This window comes from Python bivittatus, unplaced genomic scaffold (assembly GCF_059951505.1).
Source record: "Python bivittatus isolate LINGU-HERP-01145 unplaced genomic scaffold, Pbiv_v1 ctg000200_np1212, whole genome shotgun sequence".
Taxonomy (NCBI): domain Eukaryota; kingdom Metazoa; phylum Chordata; class Lepidosauria; order Squamata; family Pythonidae; genus Python; species Python bivittatus.
Window position 1 is genome coordinate 10,287,818 of NW_028277040.1, and position 20,635 is coordinate 10,308,452.

General features: G+C 41.7%; 2 protein-coding genes across 3 annotated transcripts in view; one reads left to right on the forward strand and one right to left on the reverse strand.

Moving 5' to 3' along the window:
* The window catches only part of DNAH7 (dynein axonemal heavy chain 7), a 158,788-nt gene extending 142,935 nt beyond the window's left edge, over positions 1 to 15,853 (forward strand). Inside the window, exons 54-64 of the mRNA XM_088135694.1 lie at positions 1,410 to 1,586; positions 3,410 to 3,571; positions 5,392 to 5,592; positions 8,287 to 8,448; positions 9,419 to 9,604; positions 10,705 to 10,842; positions 11,911 to 12,141; positions 13,192 to 13,344; positions 14,304 to 14,481; positions 15,173 to 15,276; positions 15,612 to 15,853. Coding sequence (XP_087991820.1) covers positions 1,410 to 1,586; positions 3,410 to 3,571; positions 5,392 to 5,592; positions 8,287 to 8,448; positions 9,419 to 9,604; positions 10,705 to 10,842; positions 11,911 to 12,141; positions 13,192 to 13,344; positions 14,304 to 14,481; positions 15,173 to 15,276; positions 15,612 to 15,818 — 1,899 coding nt within the window. The 3' untranslated portion in view covers positions 15,819 to 15,853. The remainder of the gene's footprint in view (positions 1 to 1,409; positions 1,587 to 3,409; positions 3,572 to 5,391; positions 5,593 to 8,286; positions 8,449 to 9,418; positions 9,605 to 10,704; positions 10,843 to 11,910; positions 12,142 to 13,191; positions 13,345 to 14,303; positions 14,482 to 15,172; positions 15,277 to 15,611) is intronic.
* A 141-nt stretch (positions 15,854 to 15,994) lies between these two features.
* The window catches only part of SLC39A10 (solute carrier family 39 member 10), a 41,646-nt gene continuing 37,005 nt past the window's right edge, over positions 15,995 to 20,635 (reverse strand). For both annotated transcript variants that reach the window (XM_007426943.4, XM_088135695.1), the window contains exons 9-10: positions 20,268 to 20,458; positions 15,995 to 19,313 (exon numbers count right to left, since the gene is read on the reverse strand). In XM_007426943.4, coding sequence (XP_007427005.1) covers positions 19,155 to 19,313; positions 20,268 to 20,458 — 350 coding nt within the window. In that variant the 3' untranslated portion in view covers positions 15,995 to 19,154. The remainder of the gene's footprint in view (positions 19,314 to 20,267; positions 20,459 to 20,635) is intronic.

Here is a 20,635-nt window from a genome sequence, read left to right on the forward strand (position 1 = left end):
TGGGTGGGTTTTCCCCGTGCTTGAGCTGGCATCGGGACCCAGGTTTTCTGAGGCAAGGGTATGTCCTCATGTGAGAGAGGTAGACTATTGGTTTGGAGCTGGTGGGCACACATGAATTTTCAAAGCAGTTTTTTTAAAATACTTTATTTTCCAACATGTATGTACTGCCTACTCTTCTGACTCTGTGTGGTGAGCAGCCAAATAAAATGATTGCTGGGGTAGCTATGACAACTTACTAAACCACCCACTTTTCAAAAGGCAAGCTGATTAGATCATTCCCCCCTCCCCCTCAGGATGCTTTCTGCCTCCCATTCCCCCAGTATAGCTTTGCTCAGGGCAGGTGGGAATGCTTGTAAAGTAGGGCTGCAAAAATCTCTACAGATGCTAGGTGGCAGCAACTAATTGGAATGGTCTCTATTTCCTTTCTGCCATCTAGTGGTTGTATATTTCTTTGCAGCTGATGTATGGCCGTCTTATTGAAAGGCACCACCATTTCCATTTTCTGCAGTGAGGCCTAGAGGAATTCTTATAAATAAGGGTGGTAGAGGCTGGTCCTTTTTGTCACAGCATGCTATCATCCTATGTAGTGTGTATGTATATGTGTGTGTGTGTATCTGTCGGTCACAGTGGACATCAAGAGAAGTGTCCATGGGTCCATTGGTGGCAAGGGGGTATAACATATTGCTTATCCCTGCCATTGAAGATTCAAGTTTGAGCAAATTATTATGAATGCAGAATAATTGGGTATTGTAGTCTACTGTCATTTAGAACAGTGTTTCTTAAAGTGTGATCCTAGGACCCCCGAGGTCCCCCAAGGCCCTCTCAGGGGTCTGCAGAATCAACATTATTTGCTAGCCTATGTTGAAAAATAATAGTTTTTAAATCCCATCAAATGTGAGAAGCAGTATCAGCAGCAGATGGATTGTTTTTAATTGTTAATATGGTAAATATTGATAAATATAACCCATACAAACAAAAGCTCTTTTGGGGTCCTCCATAATTTTTAAAAGTGGGAAGGGCTCTTGAGAGAAAAAAGTTTAAGGAACACTGATCTAGAGTATACCAGGTTGGAGAAAGATGGACATCAAATACTGGACGCTCATACTTAATGCTGTGGAAGTTTACCTAACTAGTGAATTTTTCTCTTCTACTTTTCCCTTTCTTCCTTGTACCTAATTTATTCCTTTTAATTTTTATAACAGAATTGGAAGTTGAAGGACAGCATTTGTAACTCCACGATTAGTGTGTGTTTTTATTAAACAACAAGAGTCAAATGCTTATGTGGGTGATTCCATTCTCAGTAAATGATACTTTAATCTTTTGTTCCCCCATTAAAATGTATAATATATACATTATGATTTTTAAGGAAAACAATAATCTCATCATCTTTTGTCTTCTTGACTTTCTAGATTATTCCCATGGTGCAGGAATTTATCATTAACAACCTGGGCCGTATGTTTATTGAGCCTCCTCCTTTTGACTTAAACAAAGCGTTTGGGGATAGCCACTGCTGTGCTCCCCTCATTTTTGTGTTGTCTCCTGGTGCAGATCCTATGGCGGCTCTTCTCAAATTTGCTGATGACCAGGTACGTTGATGACGATTTCAACGGTATGGTGCTGAGCTTCATTGTGGACACGTGTGATGGAATTTATTTATGAGGAGAAGAGTGATGTGGGAGATCAAGGCTATCAGGAGGGTGGGGTTGCGTTCCAGGAGGGGAACAGAGAGAAGAGACAATACAGTCCTCAAGGGGAGTGTGGGAAGTGAAAGAGATTCCAGATAGCCACTCCCTAGAATTTCCCAGGATATATCCACTAGTTACTGTAGTATAGATTTAGTTGGGCAAGATTCTGTCTATTCTTACAATTGTAAGCAAATAGAGGAAGTATACTCGACTGGACTGTTTCACCGTTGTTCTTGGACTGGGCCTGACAATATGAGGCTTTAAAGCTGGAGTCTTTACTACTACATCACTTACTCAGTGGGATGACAGATGAGCAAAAGGTTTCAGGATTGGTGGGAACACCTGCACAATGGAAGAAGTTGAACAAATTTTATAGGCTTGATTTGATTTATATAGATGAAGCCTGGTGGGTTCAGAGGCATCTCAGAATGTGATAATTTTGTCCGAATGACATAACTGGTGTTGCCATGTTGCAACACAAGCTTCACTCTTTACATAAATGTGTGCAATATCACAATGGATATACCAAAGGGACAGAGCTTGTGTCACAATGCTCATATCGTTATTTGCTCTCTAGGTGAGGTATGCATTATTATGCACAATGGGGCATCCGGGGGGCTGTAGAAGGAGGACAAAACTGTTCCTGTAGTTGTTTTCATTCCTGTTGTGGAATGCAGCATGGATAAGACATACGAGTATTTGAATGAATGCAGGCTATACTATTTATGAACAGTCACTTTTCTCGGTCCCTGGTCGAATATGTGCTCATTAAGGTACTTACACTGTCCCTTATCTGCAAGCCTCAGTATCAATCTCAGTGGAGGGAACAGGTTTCAGTCCCAAGGATTAGTTGGGATCTGGAGAAGGATAAAGAGCCAAATCTCCCCACTTCACCCACCACTTCTCCAGCCTGGCAATCAACTGCCCTGAGCTGTGAGAAGAAATGAAGAAGAGGGAAGGCTGGTTTTTAGCCATCAGTTTTCCTGGGCATAGGAAGTTCTGACATGGCCTTAACCATGCACACCCAGGGAGAGTGCAAGCAGGGTTTAGCCCTTTGAACTCACCTCCCTTTGTCTGCCCGGGCTAAGGGAGCCCAATTCTGGTGGATGGTGAAAGTTGATGGTCTAGCCATCTGTTAAAACCATAGCAATGCAGTAATTGGCGGATGGTTTTCCTGCTGGCTGGTGATATTGACAGGGGAGGAAGGCTGCCAAATTGAAGGGATTCACTGATCCCTTTACTTGGTATCTCCTGCACATATGAAATCAGGATGCTATCACTCAGCAATTATCAAATGTTGTAGGGATCAGAAATGAGGACAGCAACATTCACAATGGTCTTGGTTTTGACTGGCTGACAGATGAGTTAACAGATCTGTCTGGAAAAGCCCTAAGTCTATTTATACATGCATAGAGGCCTTGTCCTTGTGAAAGTGGTACATTCTGTTCTCAATGGAGGCTTAGGATTTGATAAGAAGGACCAGTGTGAAAGAAGCCTTGGTGAATCTTGTTAGCAACCTCCCAGAACTCAATAAAAGAAAGGCAATGAAAGAGCCTTCTAGAGGATCATTGCCAATCGCAGTTGTTTCATACTGGGAGCTTAACAACTTGATGTGACTTCATTCAGCAAGACTTCCTTTAGGATTCTAAATGTTGACAGTAACCAATAACCTTGCTGTGTTATTACAACATTTGATTTTTTCCATGGATGTTTTATATGGACAGGGCTTTGGTGCATCAAAACTCTCCTCTCTGTCCCTGGGCCAAGGCCAAGGCCCCATTGCTATGCGCATGATTGAGAAGGCTGTGAAAGAAGGTAGTTGGGTAGTTCTACAGAACTGCCATCTTGCAACATCGTGGATGCCCACACTGGAGAAAGTCTGTGAGGTGAGTGCAAAGAGGAAGTTAAAGTATGGTTTGTTTTTGCGGGATCACAGGGTTCTAGGTATTGATGTCATGTAGAAAAAAGATGAGTCCTAACCCATAGGCTAATTTTGTGGGTGAGATGGGCAGAACAAAGGTAAAGGAGCTTGAGCTGGATGAAGATGATGATCCTCAGATTGGCTAATAAGGAAGGTAGCAGAAAGAAGGATAACAGCCCTACAAGTTAAAGGTGACATTGTGAACAAAGAGAACGGTTGAAGAATGAGTGGATCTTGAAAGTGATGATGGAAAAAATTACAGATGGAAGGCAACAAGACAAAATGCATAAAGCCAGGAACAGGAATATGTTTATTAGGGATGAGGAAGAGAGAAGGTGATGAGAATGGCAGGCCTACTAAATTGGGCTGAACCAATCTAGACGACTACTAGGTGATAGAAAAAGATACAAAAACTCTCTTCTTTGCTGCAACCTAGTGGCCATTTGGATTTTTCAGCCCATCTGTTAATTAATATAATTTGCTGCAGGTTGGCTTTGTTGGGAGGATGCAGATACACCTTTGGGAGATCAATAAAGTGTTTTCTCCAAAATGTTGCTTGGCAGATCCAAGAATAGGCAACTTGGAAGAACTGAGGACAGCCCTTTGACAGTCAGCATTTCCCCCTCCTTGCATAGCTTCTTCCCCTTCTGTTTTGCACACTGGGGCTTCTGCAAGGGAAATGTTTATGAGCAAAAGCTCTTGGAGAGGGGACAGCAGAGGGAAGCTGTGCTGGTCAGCTTGCTCTTCTGACTGGATCAGCCAGCTCTGTACAGTGTCTCAGCAAAAGAAGTAGTAATGCTCTTGTCAACATGTCAAGTTAGCTAATACTTCTTCTACTTAAGTCCTTTCATTACCATTTCCATTTTCAGAACTGTTTTAACTTCTGAGGGGGTACTTTTACATGAGCAGGGTGAGATGGTTGGAGCAATCAGCAAAAAAAATGAGCCATAAATGGTAATTTTTACTTTTTTGGAGTTTCAGAATTAACTTGATCCCTGAATCTTTATCTTGAATAAACTCTTTATAAAATGTAATATTGGAAAATTACCTTGGGGCTGTAAGTGTGGGAAGTAGGTTTCATTGAATTCAACTTTAAGCATGTATGCTTGGGTTTGGCCTGCAGGGTGCGTTTATCTCTAATATTAAATTAGACTGTATCATCCTGATTTTTTAAACTATGATATATTGTTTTTTAAATCAAATTTCAGTAGTTTTGTGAAGATGGATTTTTGGGGGTGTGAATTAGATACGCCTAAATTGGCATTGGCTATCTCAGAAGTTCAATTATAGAGACGCACAAGGAAATATCTCCTAGATTACAATGGCAGCAATTAGTTTTTAAATTGGAGTATATAACCATTGTACAGACGTTGATTGATGGATGCTACTAAAACATAAAATAGACCCAGCACATTCGCCCACATACATTATCCCATCTGTGCCTGAAACCGAAGAACAAGTTTGGAGAAGTATTGCTCCCAATAAATGGAGGCGGTTATCTGGCATTTTCTGTATTTATTGAACTACAACTACCATAAATCTCAATCGTGGCCTAGGATTATGGGAATTGTAATTTAAAATGTCTTGGCACCAAGTTAACTCCCTCAGCAATACAAGATTTCAAATTGAACATGAATACACACCACAAGTTTCCTGTTCCCATTTATAAAAACCATTATTGAACATGAGCGTATTTGGATGGACACTGGCCTTAGGAAGAAATGCTGGGGTGGTAACATCAGCTGGTGATCTCTTGTCCTCACTGAGATTCTCCTTCTCCGTTAGGAACTTAATCCAGATGCGACGCACCCAGATTTCCGTATGTGGCTCACGAGCTATCCGTCTCCCACCTTCCCTGTTTCTGTGCTCCAGAATGGAGTGAAGATGACCAACGAGGCCCCTAAAGGTTTACGGGCAAATGTGATCCGCTCGTATCTGATGGACCCCATCTCAGATGCCGAGTTCTTTAACAGCTGCAAAAGGCCTGTTAGTAGTCCACAATTAGTCTTGTGTTTCTCCTTCTGGTAAAACCAGCTCAAGCAGACTCTTGTGGCTGGATTATGTGTTTGCTGGTTTAAAACCTAGCAAATGAAATAGCCCTTCCATGCACAGAAGCTGCTTTTATGACTGCCTCCTGGGATGCAGTAATAGCAGGCTTTATTAAAATTGTATTTTTATTTTACCGCCAAGCTTCATTCCTCCTCCACCAAGCCTTGGTAGTGTGCCATTAATAATATAGTTGCTCATTTTTAAAGAAGTCAGGAGGAAGTAGTTTCCTGATGCAAAGCAGGGGAGAAATTTCTGTAGCAGAAGATGAGCTGAGCCCTGCCCTGCTGAGAATCAAACCTTCTTTAATCGAAAGCATTAAAATGCCGGTTTCGTAGAACTGGGAGGGTGGAAATGGCTGTGTGAGTTGATGGATGGCACTCATCACTACCTTCTTTAGAATAACAGCTCCGAGTGAAGAACCACCTGCTGTTTTCATAATTAGGTTTCAGAGTGCGAAGGCGCTTGACCCAAGATAATCTCCATGATCGGTGTCGTAATTAAGAATGGGAGATCATTGTGCTTAAACTGAGATGATTATGTTTTTCTGCTTGCCTAGCAGTTAAAAAATTATCTTTAAAACTTTTTAAAGAGTTAAAAAACCAAAACAACTGAGCTGAGAGAAACAAAAGAGGGAAGGACAGGCATTTAGGTTTCAGGTTTTAAATACATCATTCATAAGCAGAGATTGTATATTGCTCCCAAAAGGCAGCTCGCTTCACAGTGGTGTGAGATTCTGGGATGCATTGCTTACCCAAGGCTCTCTTTCCTTGAAAGAGGGTCAAAGGAAACTCCTGGCCTTTTGATGGAAAGTTTATACTAAGCATAGGGAACCCACTGCTTTCGGACTCCAACGGGTTTGTATCTCCCATCCGATCCCCAAAGGGCCCTCATAAACAGAGAGCAGCTCGTTTTTTCTTTTCTTCAGGTTCAGCACAGATTGCTCTCACAGCAGGCTAGGTGGGCCCCCTTTACTCTGCTGGTACACTTTGACCCATAGTTCCAAGGTCATCCATGCACCCCTCAAAAGCTTTGGGTGAGCCCGCCTCCATTTTCTAATATGACTAGGAGCCAATGGTTAAATACTTGGCTGGATCATAATCATTTAATTAAGTTAATATTAATTGTGTTTAAAAAATCCAATTTAGTTTTGGAGCTGGACCTAACGGCAGTTGCCTGGTTGGGAGGAAAGAATCTGGGGAGGAAGTAGGTCGACCCCCCTCCCCCCATAAGGTGGGCCTGGGATTGGCTTAGCTTTTTCACTTGCATGAAATCTCTCTCTACACTAGGAACAGGGAATTTGGGGCTGGTGGGCACATTGGGTTTTGAAAGCATGCCATGTATAGCCTCCCAGAACAGCTGCCATGGGACACATTCCTGTGCACTAAATGGTAACATGATGGGTATGACCAGTCAGAAAGCTTCCATTCATCAGTCACTCACTATCTTCCCTAGCCTCATATGAGGTTTTCTACTATATCAGGGTCCATTTATCTTTTCTTTGGACAAATGGGACAGTTCCAAGCAAAGCACCAAGCCGGTCATCTGCCCTTGTGTTGTTGTTGTTTTAATGAACGCCTGTGGGGACCAATGGCATTCCAGGAATTAAAGATTTGGAAGAACCATCTAGTCCAAGCTCCTGATCAGAGCAGGAATCCAGTACAAAGCATCCCTGACAGATGGCTTTTTAGCTTCTGCTTGAACCCATCTAGCAAAGGGCATCGTGCCATGTTTCTGGATCATTAGCTCCATTGTCCAACTGCGATTTCCATTAGGAAGTTTGTTCTGCACTTCGGTCAAAATCTGCCATCGTGTAGAACCAGTCTTGACCTTCTGTGTGGCAACCCTTCAGGTATTTGAAAAAATGCTATGGTATCCCCCTTCAGTTATTTTTTCTAACAGGTAGACATAATCCAAATCCTACAGTCTTTGCTCACAGAACAACCTTTCCAGGAGCCGGATCCTCCCTATTGTCCTTCTGTCAGCTTGTTTTGCTTTCTTTGAAACTTTTCAAAAATATATTGCCCAGCACTGGAAACAATACTGGGGGTGGCAGGAGGACAAAGTTCTGAGTAATGCAGAATAGAGTGGAATATAATTTCCTGTGCTTTAGAAATATAGATGATGCTAGAAGGCTGGCACTTAGTTTAGCAGCACTGAATTGTCTGAATTAAAACAATCTTTTTTTAAAAAAATGGCAGGTGGGGGAGGATGCCTGACACGCAGCAAGGGGAGTAACAATGGCACAATGAACCCAGGGCTCCTCCCTTCCCCACTGCCCATTTAAGACAAGCATGGACAACTTTGGGGGCCATGCTTAGTATTTGGATCTGGTGATAATGTAAGAGAATGAAACTGGGCATTTTGTTTTCATTTCTCCTGGGTTTGCCACTGAAGTGTTGAAGTCTTAATTGTTTAGATATGTTAAATTTTTTAAAGGCATGTTTAGCTTATATTAGGACTTCCACACCACCAATTTTCAGCAAGTATGTTCAGAGGGTGTCCCAGGGCTGCAGGGAAGGATCTGGGGGCAAGAAAGGAAATAATCACTGAGTTAATCACAGTAGCACAACTGAGAATCACTCGGCAGAAGAATGGTGTAGATGAACCTTTCCTTTTTCTCCCTTTCCAAAGACTGAATTCAAGAAGCTCCTGTATGGCCTCTGTTTCTTTCATGCCCTGGTCCAAGAGAGACGAAAATTTGGGCCCCTGGGTTGGAATATTCCATACGAGTTTAATGAAACTGACCTGCGGATCAGCGTGCAGCAGTTGAATATGTTCCTAAATCAGTATGAGGTACTGAATAATTCCAAAATAATGTCAGTTTGTTTTCTCTACTGGTGAAAGAGCCATCTGTAGTAACGATTTGTTTGTCTGTTTATTTGTTCAAAAATAGATAGATGATAGATAGACAGACTTTCTTAAGTGGGAAAATGGGGGATTTCTCTCTTGATGCTGTTGGCAGCTGCTATGACTTCTTTTCAGGATCTTTGGGGAGCCACGAGTCATGTATGTTTAATGTAGGAGATGAGAAAGGGTGCCCCAAATGTATGGAATCACCTTGAATTTCTGTCACAAGCTGATCTGCCTCACAAGGTTTGGGGGAGAATAAAAGTGAGGCCTTGTAGTATTAGCCTAGAGTACTGAGGGATGAAAATCTACTCTTCAGAGAAGTAGTGCTTCAAATCTCTGAAGTTCATCTTGAATTTTGGGTAATACATGAGAGATTCTCAGCAAAATAGGGAGGTGAAATTGCCCTTGCTGTTTTCTCTTTGAGGTACAGAAAATTTACGGGGTGCAGTGACAAAACTTCCTGGAAGTGGCATCTCTTTGTTGCTAGCCAAATTTAAATTCTCATGTTAATTACCCTGCATTACAGCCATATGATATATGTGGCATGTTATCCAGGAGGAATTCTGGGGATTTACACATGGCAACCACAGCTGCAGGAAGTTCTGCCCAGTACAAAAGAGGTTTGCACCACTATCCTCAATTTGGCATCCCATGGCTAAAATGACTCTTCCCCACTTTCCATGGTCTTGAGATACAAAAGTGTGCTTGTGTGGACTTCTGCTTCAGTCATAGGCGCTGGCTTTTGTCTGTGAGCAAACCTAGCTAAAGACCAATATAATTTTGTTAAAAGTATGTATTTTCAGTAGGTGGAGTTCAAATTCTTGGGAGCTGTCCTTTCTGAGCATTACTAAATCCTGTTTCCAAAACATGGTGAGGGCACAGGTATGTCATGGGGACCCTTGTTTTGTTTCAGGACTTGCCACTTGATGCTCTCCGCTACATGACGGGTGAATGTAATTATGGAGGCCGAGTTACTGATGACTGGGATCGGCGCACATTGCGCAGCATTTTAAACAAGTTCTATAATCCAGTTATTGTGGAGGATCCTGACTACAAATTTGATACCAGTGGCATTTATTATGCTCCTCCTGAAGGAGATGTAAGCACCAGAACACATAATGGGCATGATACAACAGGAAGTTATCCTGACCAAATCCCATTGAATGAAAGGAAATCCAGGCGAGGGGCTGAAGCTAGATCAACATCTAAAACAGCTGCGAAAGTATCAGAGGAATTCTGTATTTCTTTTTTCTAGCATAGATAATGCATATAATGCATTGATACAGGTAACTTTTCCTGGGCAGCAAAAAATGTCATTTTTGTCATTCTCTGGGATCCAATGAGATAGCTCTAGTGTAGCCATCAACCTGTACTTTAAAAACCTCTTTGTAACATGTCAGCATTCTCCAGCATGACCAAGATTCAAAGTTTCCATTGGGGCTTCATAAGTAGATGTCAGGTCATACTCAGCAGCAGAGGGATTGTTAGATGTCACTTCACAGAGAAGATCAAGCTCCCATCCCAACAGAGGATCCCAAATCCTTTATTCCCTCTTCTTAGAAAAAGAATAGAAGGAAAGCAGTGAGGGCCCAAGCACAGGAAACTCTTCCTGTGCCTGCTCAAGTCTCTCTAGTATTAAAAATGAGATAGCCTCCAACACTGGAGGGAACATATAGCCATCAGAACTCAAACCTGTGAGAGGCTTCTCTACAAATTGATCTAATCCTCTCTTAAAGCCGTTCAAGTCGACAGATATCTCTACATAAAGTGGCAATAAATTCTAGAACCTCCCATCATTCACCTTCAGAAAAGCATTGGAGGAGAAATGCTGTGTGCATGTCGCACTTCCTCTTCACTGCTTTACTTGCTTTTCCCATTCATACTATGTGAGCTGGCCCCTGACTGTGATCCCAAAGGGGGTGTAATGTATCTTGGTTTAGAGCACATCCAGATGCCCACTTACATTGAGCATTTGGCTAATAGAGATTATCCTCTACCTCTCTTCACTTACCCTCAATATCATCAGGCTCTTGAGAGGGGTCAGGTCTTCAGTGAATCCGTAATCTCCTTTCACAGCAAGTTATTTGTGGTCAGTGAAATCAGGCAGGTGTCAATTCATTTGACTAGATTAGCCAGACTTTAGATCCATGCAGTTTAGGATCAATCTACTGATAGACCACTGTCCTCAATCTTTTTCAGTATCAAAGTTACATTGAATACACTAAGACTCTTCCTCTGAATCCTGCCCCAGAGATCTTTGGGATGAACTCCAATGCTGACATCACTAAGGATCAAGCTGAAACGCAGTTGCTGTTTGATAATATTCTTCTCACACAGGTGTGTCCATTTTCAATTCAGAAACTAAGAACCTCAAAGTTACTGCCTACCACTATTACAATCAATGGCTTTATTCGCTTTGGGGGATAATATTTGAAATAAAGAAAATCAGCTCTTTCTCGTGGTGGGACTGTAATCTTCATGAATTTTCTGGCATATTAGGATATGGAATACTACAATTAGCTTTTACAAGAGCAATTTCCAAACTGCACGCAGAAAGGTAAATTGAGGATAATTCAGGAAGAGTACTGAATTGCCTTCTGTAAAGTTTTTCAGTATCTCCAATAAATTCCAAAATATGGCATCTGTATTCTTCTGGACATTCCATCAGTATTGTAATGCATGCTGGCGGGGGGAATTCTGGGAGTTGAAGTCGACACATCTTAAAGTTGCTGAGGTTGAGAAACACTGATCTAGACTCTATGTGAGAAAGGTTTGGACCTCAAGGCGATTAGAAATGTATGTGGTAAACACAGGCTGGTGTATTTTTAAAGCTCTCCAAATTACTTACTTATAGGTTATAGTGGGGAAAAGAAACATATGTGCACCCTAAAAGCCACACTATTTTAAAACAAAATTGTTTGGGGTCCAGACTTAGCAGGATTATTCAACTGAGTACTTCATGGTTGGTCATATCGGAAGCAATAGGCTGGAACTGGATTAACACTTCATTCCCTCTGATTTCAGTAGTGCCCTAGTACTAACTGGTGGACTGACGTTTCCTAGATCTTCACTTCTAGAGAGAGAGCTGTTTGAAGTAGATTGCCCTCATGGGGATAACCCAGCCTACTTTGCTGCCCTTGAGATATGTTACATTATAATAATACTGGCCAGCTATATTAAATCGTTCACTGTCCAAGGTGCCCAGAGAATATTAAAAGGCACAAAAATGGCTCCAAGCCCCATCTTTCTAATGCAAGAAACATAATTTCTGCATGTGAATTAAATGACACCAACAGGCCACTTTCTGCCCAGTTTAAGTCCCCAGTAAAGGTTCCTCCTGCTGAGCTGAACTATCAGGCAGGCTTCGCAGCGTTTCACCACTTTCTCACTCTCTTTTGTAAACAGTCTCGTGCGTCAGGTGCTGGTGCCAAGTCGTCTGATGAGATTGTTCGCGAGGTGGCAAGCGACATCCAAAGTAAGCTCCCCTCTGACTTTAACATTGAAATAGCAATGAGGAGATACCCAACAACCTACACCCAGAGCATGAACACTGTGCTGGTACAAGAGATGGGCCGATTTAACAGATTGCTGCAAACTATACGAGATTCCTGTATCAACATTCAGAAAGCAATCAAGGTAAGATGAGCTGACGAGAAAGCGTATTTAGTCTGAATGGGCTGGAAAGAGTGACTGTCAACTCCCATTATTTTCACTAGGGTCTTTGTGGATTTGCCCAATTGTTCTTTTAGTTTGAAGGGTTGCAATAATCCCTGGGCTCTGCCCTTCACTGTTATCTGGGAGGAGCAGTTCTCAGTCACTGTAACTTGCTCTGCATAATGCATCACTGCTGATCTAGAAGTCTAGAAGTGGGGACGAGGAATAGAATGAAAAGTCGTGGAAAAAGACAGCAACCTAAACCCGCGGCCTGCCATGCAGCTGGAAAGGTGGTCCAAAAAAAGGTCGCTGAAGTGTCATAGTGACCCAAACTAGCAATGAGCAAGGAAATCCTCTATTCAACTCTTTGCTCTGCTAGGAACTCAATGTGGACTGTCCATTTTCAGTCCTCTCCCCTTCTAGAATATAATACAGAATACATGCCTTATGTGGCTGCCTTAAGGATTCCTACTTGGGTTCTGTATGGGACGGGCCAGCTGATAAATTCATTTTCATGATCTGTGTGATAGAACTTATATAATACAAGTAAGACTATGCCACCCGACTCCCAACGTCTGGGTAAAATGCAAGTATTGTGTAGCTCAAGTACTGAATTTTCAAAGATGTTGCACCTGTCTGTTTGCTCGGAACTGTTGCTTCTGGTCATTATATATCTGACCTTCCACAACTGGAATGTGTAATAGAAATACGAAGGGAGTATCAATCCTAATAACAAGCACAGGCAAGTAAAGCGAGTCAGGGACTCACTTCACACTAATTAATTAATTAATTATATGTTTACTTATTATATTATATATTTATTTTATTTTATATTATTTATATGTGATCACATATTAGCTCAACGCAGGAGTACCAGCTTGTAACAAGGCAGATTTTGAGTGACTGCTGCATAGAGAGTAAGTTACCAAGCTCAGCTACTCCCTGAAGGCATTATTTGGTAAGCTACTGTATATAATATGAAGGGGGGGAAAATCCACTCGTATGTCTTTTCTCTTCCCGTATCTCAAACAGGGTCTAGTGGTGATGTCTGCGGACCTGGAAGAAGTGGTAAATAGTATTTTGAAGGGAAAAATTCCAGGCATGTGGATGAGCAAGTCTTATCCAAGCCTCAAACCTCTTGGCAGCTATGTGAATGATTTCCTTACCAGATTGAAGTTCCTACAGGTGAGCATTTCACTTAAAGTTTTTGATTCTAGGAACTGAAAACACCTTTGCTGATCTGGATCTTTAGATGTATTGATCATCCTGTTAGCGTAATTCATATGACTTTAAATACTCTTACACACACATCTTGTATGAAGTACAACAAATATCCAAAGTGCTATTTCAGATTCTGGGAGCATGTTGTTTACAATGATTTGAGTATTAGGGCATATGTTACATAACCTAGTACAATGGCTGCCTATTAAAGCTGTGCTGCTGAGCATAAAATATCGACTTTTCCAATTACTTGAATGCCTGCACTTTAGAAGTCACCTCAAACTGAAGTACACAGACTGTGAGTGCTGGAGACCCATCTTACTATTATTCTTTGGTAACAATTTGCTGAATATTCCTGCTACTGGTTAAAAGGACATTAACATGAGAATTAGGATTGCATTCATAGGCAGAGGAAACATGGCTGGCCATCCTTGACAAAAAAAAGAGCACAGGAAACGTAACTCTCCTAGACGTGCTGAGGGTATTTAGCAAATTCTGAAGTGAGTTATAGCATGATGTTATCATCTTCTTCAGCCCTTCAGGGTTTCCTTGTTGTGCTACCATCTAGAGCTCAGGTAAGAAATGTGGCATTTTCATATTGTGTGATAACTACAGTCCCTGGCCGCGTTGGCTGGGGTTGACAGAGTCCCACATGGGGTACACCAAGGGTCCATTGTAATGCTAAAAGATCCTTGCACAAACACAAGGCAGTTCTCACAAAACTATTCCAGAAATCTGCTGATTCACCTTTGCCACCCATGCCACATTTAGTAAGGCTTGTCCATTTCTAAAAGAGTGCCCAAAGGGGGGGCGGGGGGGAATCCAGTCAGCAGGTTGCATTCCATTAATACAACTTGAGATACAACCTTGTGAATTCATTTGTTAACATTAAACTGAATTTCCATCCCCTCCTGTTATTGCAGACATGGTTCGAAAATGGAACTCCCCCTACATTCTGGCTTTCTGGATTTTTCTTCACGCAAGCCTTCTTAACTGGTGCCCAACAGAATTATGCTCGGAAATACACCATCCCAATTGATCTGCTAGGGTTTGATTATGAAGTTCTGGAAGACAAGGAATACAAATATGCTCCTGAAGATGGTAAATATACAATCAAATTGACCGTACTATAATTTGGAGAACTTTATTTTATTTAGCACTCTGGTATTCCACCCTTCATCTAAGATGCTCAGGGTGGAAAATTGAGAAAATGGAATTTAAGCTCTCAAAATCATGAGTTAGGCTGAGGGTAAGTGAAAGACCATATATATGCTAAGCAGAGATGTGCACCACAGCTCTTCTCATCTTTTGTCCACTTGATCCTGTGCATAACACTCACACAATTCAGGCATTATATTCTTTCGCCAGTTTAACTGAATTACGAATTCATGTTGGGAAAATTAGTTATAGCAAAGTCCTTGAGGAGATCATCACAAAGATTAAGAGGTAGGTTGTGGCCTGTTATGGCCACATATTTAACACAGAATCTACTTCTGTATAGGAAACTGCACATAAGCCATACTTTTCAATGGGCTTTTGTATGTGGAAATATAACTACATCCATGGTAAAGCTGTAACCAATCTCCTTTCTGTTTACTTTTACATACAGAAATGATTCGTGCCTTAGATTTGTCTCTACGAGCTGTACAATGTACAGAATCCATTTATACGATAGTTGTCAAAAACTCATAATCCAATGTAAAGTTCACTTACAATATAAAATTCAATACTTTGCCTTTGAATCACATCATTTTATACCAACTTATCCTATTTTTTTCCAAATAAAAAATAGGAGTCTACGTTCATGGATTATTCTTGGATGGAGCTCGCTGGAACAGGAAGACGAAGAAGTTAGGGGAATCTTACCCCAAAATCCTTTATGATAATATGCCAGTGGTTAGTATCTTCCTGATAAATGAGAATTCTTCCAGCAATTTATAGAGTGATTCGGCATCCATTGACCTGGGCTCAAGCAAGCTCAGTGGGACTTGCTAGTTCCACGATGGGGATTCAAACATGCACATTAGCCGTGCATATGTAACAAGTAACGATGTGACCATATCCCAATTCTCAAGTTGTGCTGTAACTGTATTTGAATGTGCCGTTATGCCGATTGGCCTGATTTTGCTCAGAGATTCACAAAAGTAATCCATCCCCACCCAGATCAAGGGAAGTAGACTAATCCACATGCAGTTTGGACTCTCTTAAAAGTCTCCCTCTACTTGCTGCAGATGTGGCTCAAGCCTTGCCGAAGGTCAGACATTCCCAACAGACCGAGTTATTTGGCTCCAGTGTACAAGACAAGCGAAAGACGAGGAACTCTGTCCACTACAGGCCACTCCACCAACTTTGTGATTTCAATGATTCTCCCTTCAGACAGGCCAGAAGAACACTGGATTGGACGAGGGGTGGCCCTGTTATGCCAGCTCAACTCCTAACCTAAGACACACCACCGTGAGAGAGAGGCTAGCTGGCTGTCCTGCCACATTCAGTATCTGTCTTTTTAATCGCTTTTTTTCTAAAGAAATTCAAATGTTTCAAAACTTTTAAATACACTTTATTTGCATCTTTAATTTGTAAAAGATTAAAATAAGTTGCATGAAATAATAATAATAAAAGTTCCCGTGGGTAAAAAGCAGTCTGCGTAATTGTTTATTCAGTAATTTTATTTTCTTATGTTCCTTGTGAATAAGGAACAGACATAAACACAACACTGTTGACAATGGACAAAAACAGCATTTAATCATTTCCAGCTTTATATATATATATTTTTTAAAAATGGATTTTGTTGTAATAAATCAAAACAACACCCCCCCCCCCAATTCCAAAAGCTGTATCTCAAATATCTTTCAGGACCATAATCACATTGTTTCAACCGTAAGGAAAGAAGTCACACTGCATCCTAGGATGCTACAGCATTTTCTAAGCAATCATCATCATCACAGCTGATTCAGTGCAGTGTGATCAATATGGGATGTCACACAGTGACAGCATTGTAAGATACAAGTAACATTTACGCCCTCTAACAAGTACACATTTAAATGAGACTGGACTCCAGCGGAAGGGAATGATGAATCCATGTAGAAATGTAGTGGAATCCCGATTGTCCCAAATGTGATCACTTAATTGTATTTCAAAAAGTTGGGGAATTCGTTGCCCAAGGAAATAGGAGAAGCTAGGGCTGCTCTTCAAAACACGTAACAGGCACACAAGTGAATGAGGGAGGATTTTCTCCTGAAGGCCCATCAAAATCCTAACACTCCACTAAATGACCTGTGTTTTGTAGAGTTTTCTCTCTCTCAAAAAAAAAAAAAAATTAAAATCTGTTACTTAGGACTAATTCTTTTCCCCAGATTGACATCACACTATATAGCACATGCCAGCAAAATGCAAAAGGAAAAAGTACTACCTGAAGTAGAGAAAGATTTATTCATAATTACAAAAACAGGCCTCAAAAGTCTTGTACTCTTTTTTTTTTTTCCTGACTAAAAGTCTCACTCCAGTGATGCCCTCTGCCAGATTCTAATAAAACAAGTCCAAGGGCCCAAACCTTAGGAAAAGGAAGTCACCTCCTCTAGCTTGGGGCGAAGCATTTTTAGCTATAGATGAGCTACCCTCTCCAGCAAAGAGAGCAAGACCAAATAAGACCCAACCTTATAGTCCTTACAGTTGTTCCGAGATCCCAGTGGATATGCAGTTGGTAAGAGAGTAGGGTCCAATCCTCTCTATGGAGCCAACAGCTAGCCAAAACGCTGCTGTTTGTTAGTACTCTATCCCTCCCACAAAAGCCACCATCATCCAACACACCTTTAAAGTAGACAAAGTCACATAAACACAGGAATGTCTGGAGAAAAGTAAGTGGAACGATCAAAAAACAAACTGGAATGAAAGCTTGTTTGGTTTTCTAATTTTTAGGAATTCTCTGATAGGAATCAAGTACCTCCCTCCCCCACAAAACAAACCCACCAACCTTCCTATGCAGCTCAGCTTATATATATACATTAAAAAAAAAAAAAAGGCAAGAAAAATGCTGGAAGAAACTAACTCCCAAGCTTTGTTTAGGACTGTTACACTGTGTTCTTGTTTCATGGGGCTGAAAGAGCCTGCTCTTCTCACAATCTGTCTCTGGGAGTTAATAGTTGCTTGGCACGAACATTCTTCCCCATGGTGAAGCTAACTCCTGCAGAGATAAGGCTTTTCCCCAAATCTGCACATGCCATGAGGCTGAGACAACTGCTTTACTGTCGTGGAAGGCCTGCTCCTATTTCATCTCTGCGACACTCCTCCTTTGCACACTGTTTCTAGGAATCCCTGCAGCCATATGGGGAGATGTCAAGGATACAATGGTCCCCCTCTCCAGCAGGAAGCACCCTCGAGATAGGAAATCACCCGCTTGGCTCCTCAGAAGAGACCCTGGGACTTCTACATTACAGAAGGAACCCAACTGCAGCAAAGACATAGATAAAAGCCCAGCAGAATTAAAAAAGTGAACAATTAAAATAATCTCCTTTGGGGATAAAGTTCCCAATGTCAAGCTGCTGCAGGTGCTCCAAACTCCGGCAGTGTGGCACTGAAGTCATACATTCAAAACTATTCCCAGGAATCATGTAAACCGACATGAAAAAAGAGTTGCTGTCAGAAAAACCTGATGCAGGCACTCCATTAGTAACGGAGTAGAAAGTAGGAACCACTTACAACCTGAGTGCTCAAACAGCACTGCTACTTGTTACACAACTGCAGCAAGGGGATCGGGGAGAGTCCACAAGCAATATTTAACTATCCGGCGTTTTGCTAACCAATGTCCACAAGCTAACATTAAATAGCTAATACTTTTCAACACCCCCCCTCCCCAGAGGTACACAGGCCCCTAAGGCTTGATTCAGAAATCTACAGCCTGCTTTTCCTTGGGCTTCAAAAGGACAAGAGTGCAATACTGCATCGCCAACATAATAAGGAAGGGGCTCCAGAATTTGCAAAGGAGCCGATAACTGCAGAGCTGTGTAGCAGTGGCTGCAGACAAGAATGTGTGCTTGAAACCCTGTACTAAACAGCTGATTGGCAAGGACCGAAAAAAGGGGGAGGAAAGTTCAATCAAGTGGCTGAACCAGAAAAACACATGGTTTCACTTTGGTCACACCATTCAGCACAGTGCAAAAGAGCCAAGAGAGCAGGCAACAAGGCTGGGAGCAAATGCAATCCACTGATAACATGCTAGAAACAATTCATCTTTTTTTGTTTTTTGTTTAAACCCCATTAAAAAGGTAACCCCTCCCAGAATGGTTCTAGTTGTGCACTGCCAATTAATTTTAGTTGCAAGCCTGTGTGTGTTACAGGCTGGGACAAGGAGCCTGGAGAATGACATAGCTTGACACATGGGCTCTGTGGATAGGGGTGCCTCTCGTCATTTGCTCAAGTACAACACAAAACGCTTTGTCAGCAAGGGATGTGATTTCTGCTGCACGCGGCCAGAGCCAAATAGAAACAATATGTTTGTAACAGCATCTCATGCATCATGTTTACATGTTCTGCTTCCAACACAACCTGATTTTTTATTTAAAAAAACAACAGCGTTGAACCAAATGAGTCAAGTCTTTTGTTTCTTCCTTTCTTAAAAGAAAGCAGAGCCTGTTTATACAGATACCAAAATACTGTTACTGATAAATCAGTGTGTGTCACTGCTTTGTCTGGGAACTGATATGCATACAGTATCACAGGGCAGACTAAAAAAGTCTTACAGTAGCATGGCTGCAATCACAGTTGAGTACTGGAAATTTTCAAAAATGAATGTCCAACACTATTTTGTCTTCATAAAGGGCAATCACCAGCATGATGGCAAAACCCAGGACAAGCCCCAAGTTCTGGAGGATGAACTGACCCACTGGACAGTAGCCGTGTTCTTCATTGTCTCCATCCCCGTGAAGCATCTCTGGAAGCTGAAAGGAAGGAAAGGTCTGAATAACCCTTTTTCAGTTAGGGAGTCCCCATCTGCAATTTAGAAGTAGAGAAGGGACCTGTGTTTTGAAATGATTGACCTGCACTGATAGGTGGCTGGGACAGTCTCCCTGGGACTTCTTTTCCCGTGAACTTCCTCTGCCGTAGAATTCTGTGTGTTACTGTCACGGCTTAAACATTTCTAGAAGCCCAAGATATATATATAACAAAACTTGACTTCAGTTTCCAACCATAGGACTGGTTTTATTAGTTTCTCCATTTATTTTAACCCCAGATGCTTGCTTGCTTGCTTGCTTGCTATCATATCTATCTATCTATCTATCTATCTATCTATCTATCTATCTATCTATCTATCTATCTATCTATCTATCTATCCATCCATCCATCCATCCATCCATCCATCCATCCATCCATCCATCCATCCATCCATCCATCCATCCATCAAAATTAAATGGCCACCGATCCGCCAAAAGGAACTCTGAGCTGCAAACTATAACATTACCCAAATTCATTCACTTGGATTTACGAGCAAATGTGGCTATTCGTAGCATATAGTAACTCCTCCCCCCTCACTCTTTATTGCTTCTGTTCCTTTAGGCAAATGATATCCTTCAAGTGCCATCTTCTAATTATAGGAGTCATCCCACCAAATCTTTTTTCAACTTCTTCAAGCATATTTGCCTTTCCGTGCTAAGAATCCAAGGTCATCGCTTGTCCATCCTATAGTGGTAAGCGATCCCTGCTCTGGCTCTTCCCAGGCCCATTCCACTCCTTTTATGAGAAACTGCTCCTTCACTGTCCTTCCATATGGCCTGGATCTTCTGGCATTAGCTGAGCTGCATGCTCCAATCGTAGCTTGGCAAGCCTGCAGGACTCCAAGCACTGCCTCACCCTAAGGAGCACAGGCATACAACACTACGTATTGTGAATCTTACCATGTCCACAAGGGCCACGTAGAGGAACATGCCAGCAGTGATTGCAAAGATCCAGAGAGTGATGTTATTGGCATATTGTCCCACAGCTGTTCCTATTAGCATTCCTACATAAGCCATCATTGCTGAGAGGAGGTTGTAAACAATGGCCTGCTTCACAGTCATGCCTGCCTTCAAAAGTACAGCAAAGTCACCTAACAAAAGACAAAAGCGATAGTACAATCACAGGTCCAACAATGGCTTTATTCAGTCTAAACAGGGACATTCTTACTAAAAAGATCCCTGCGTATATTTACATTCATGCAAACTCTGTGTTCTATGATCAAAGTGGTCTGAGGATGAGTTCTGAAGAATTAGCGTTCCATTTTGAA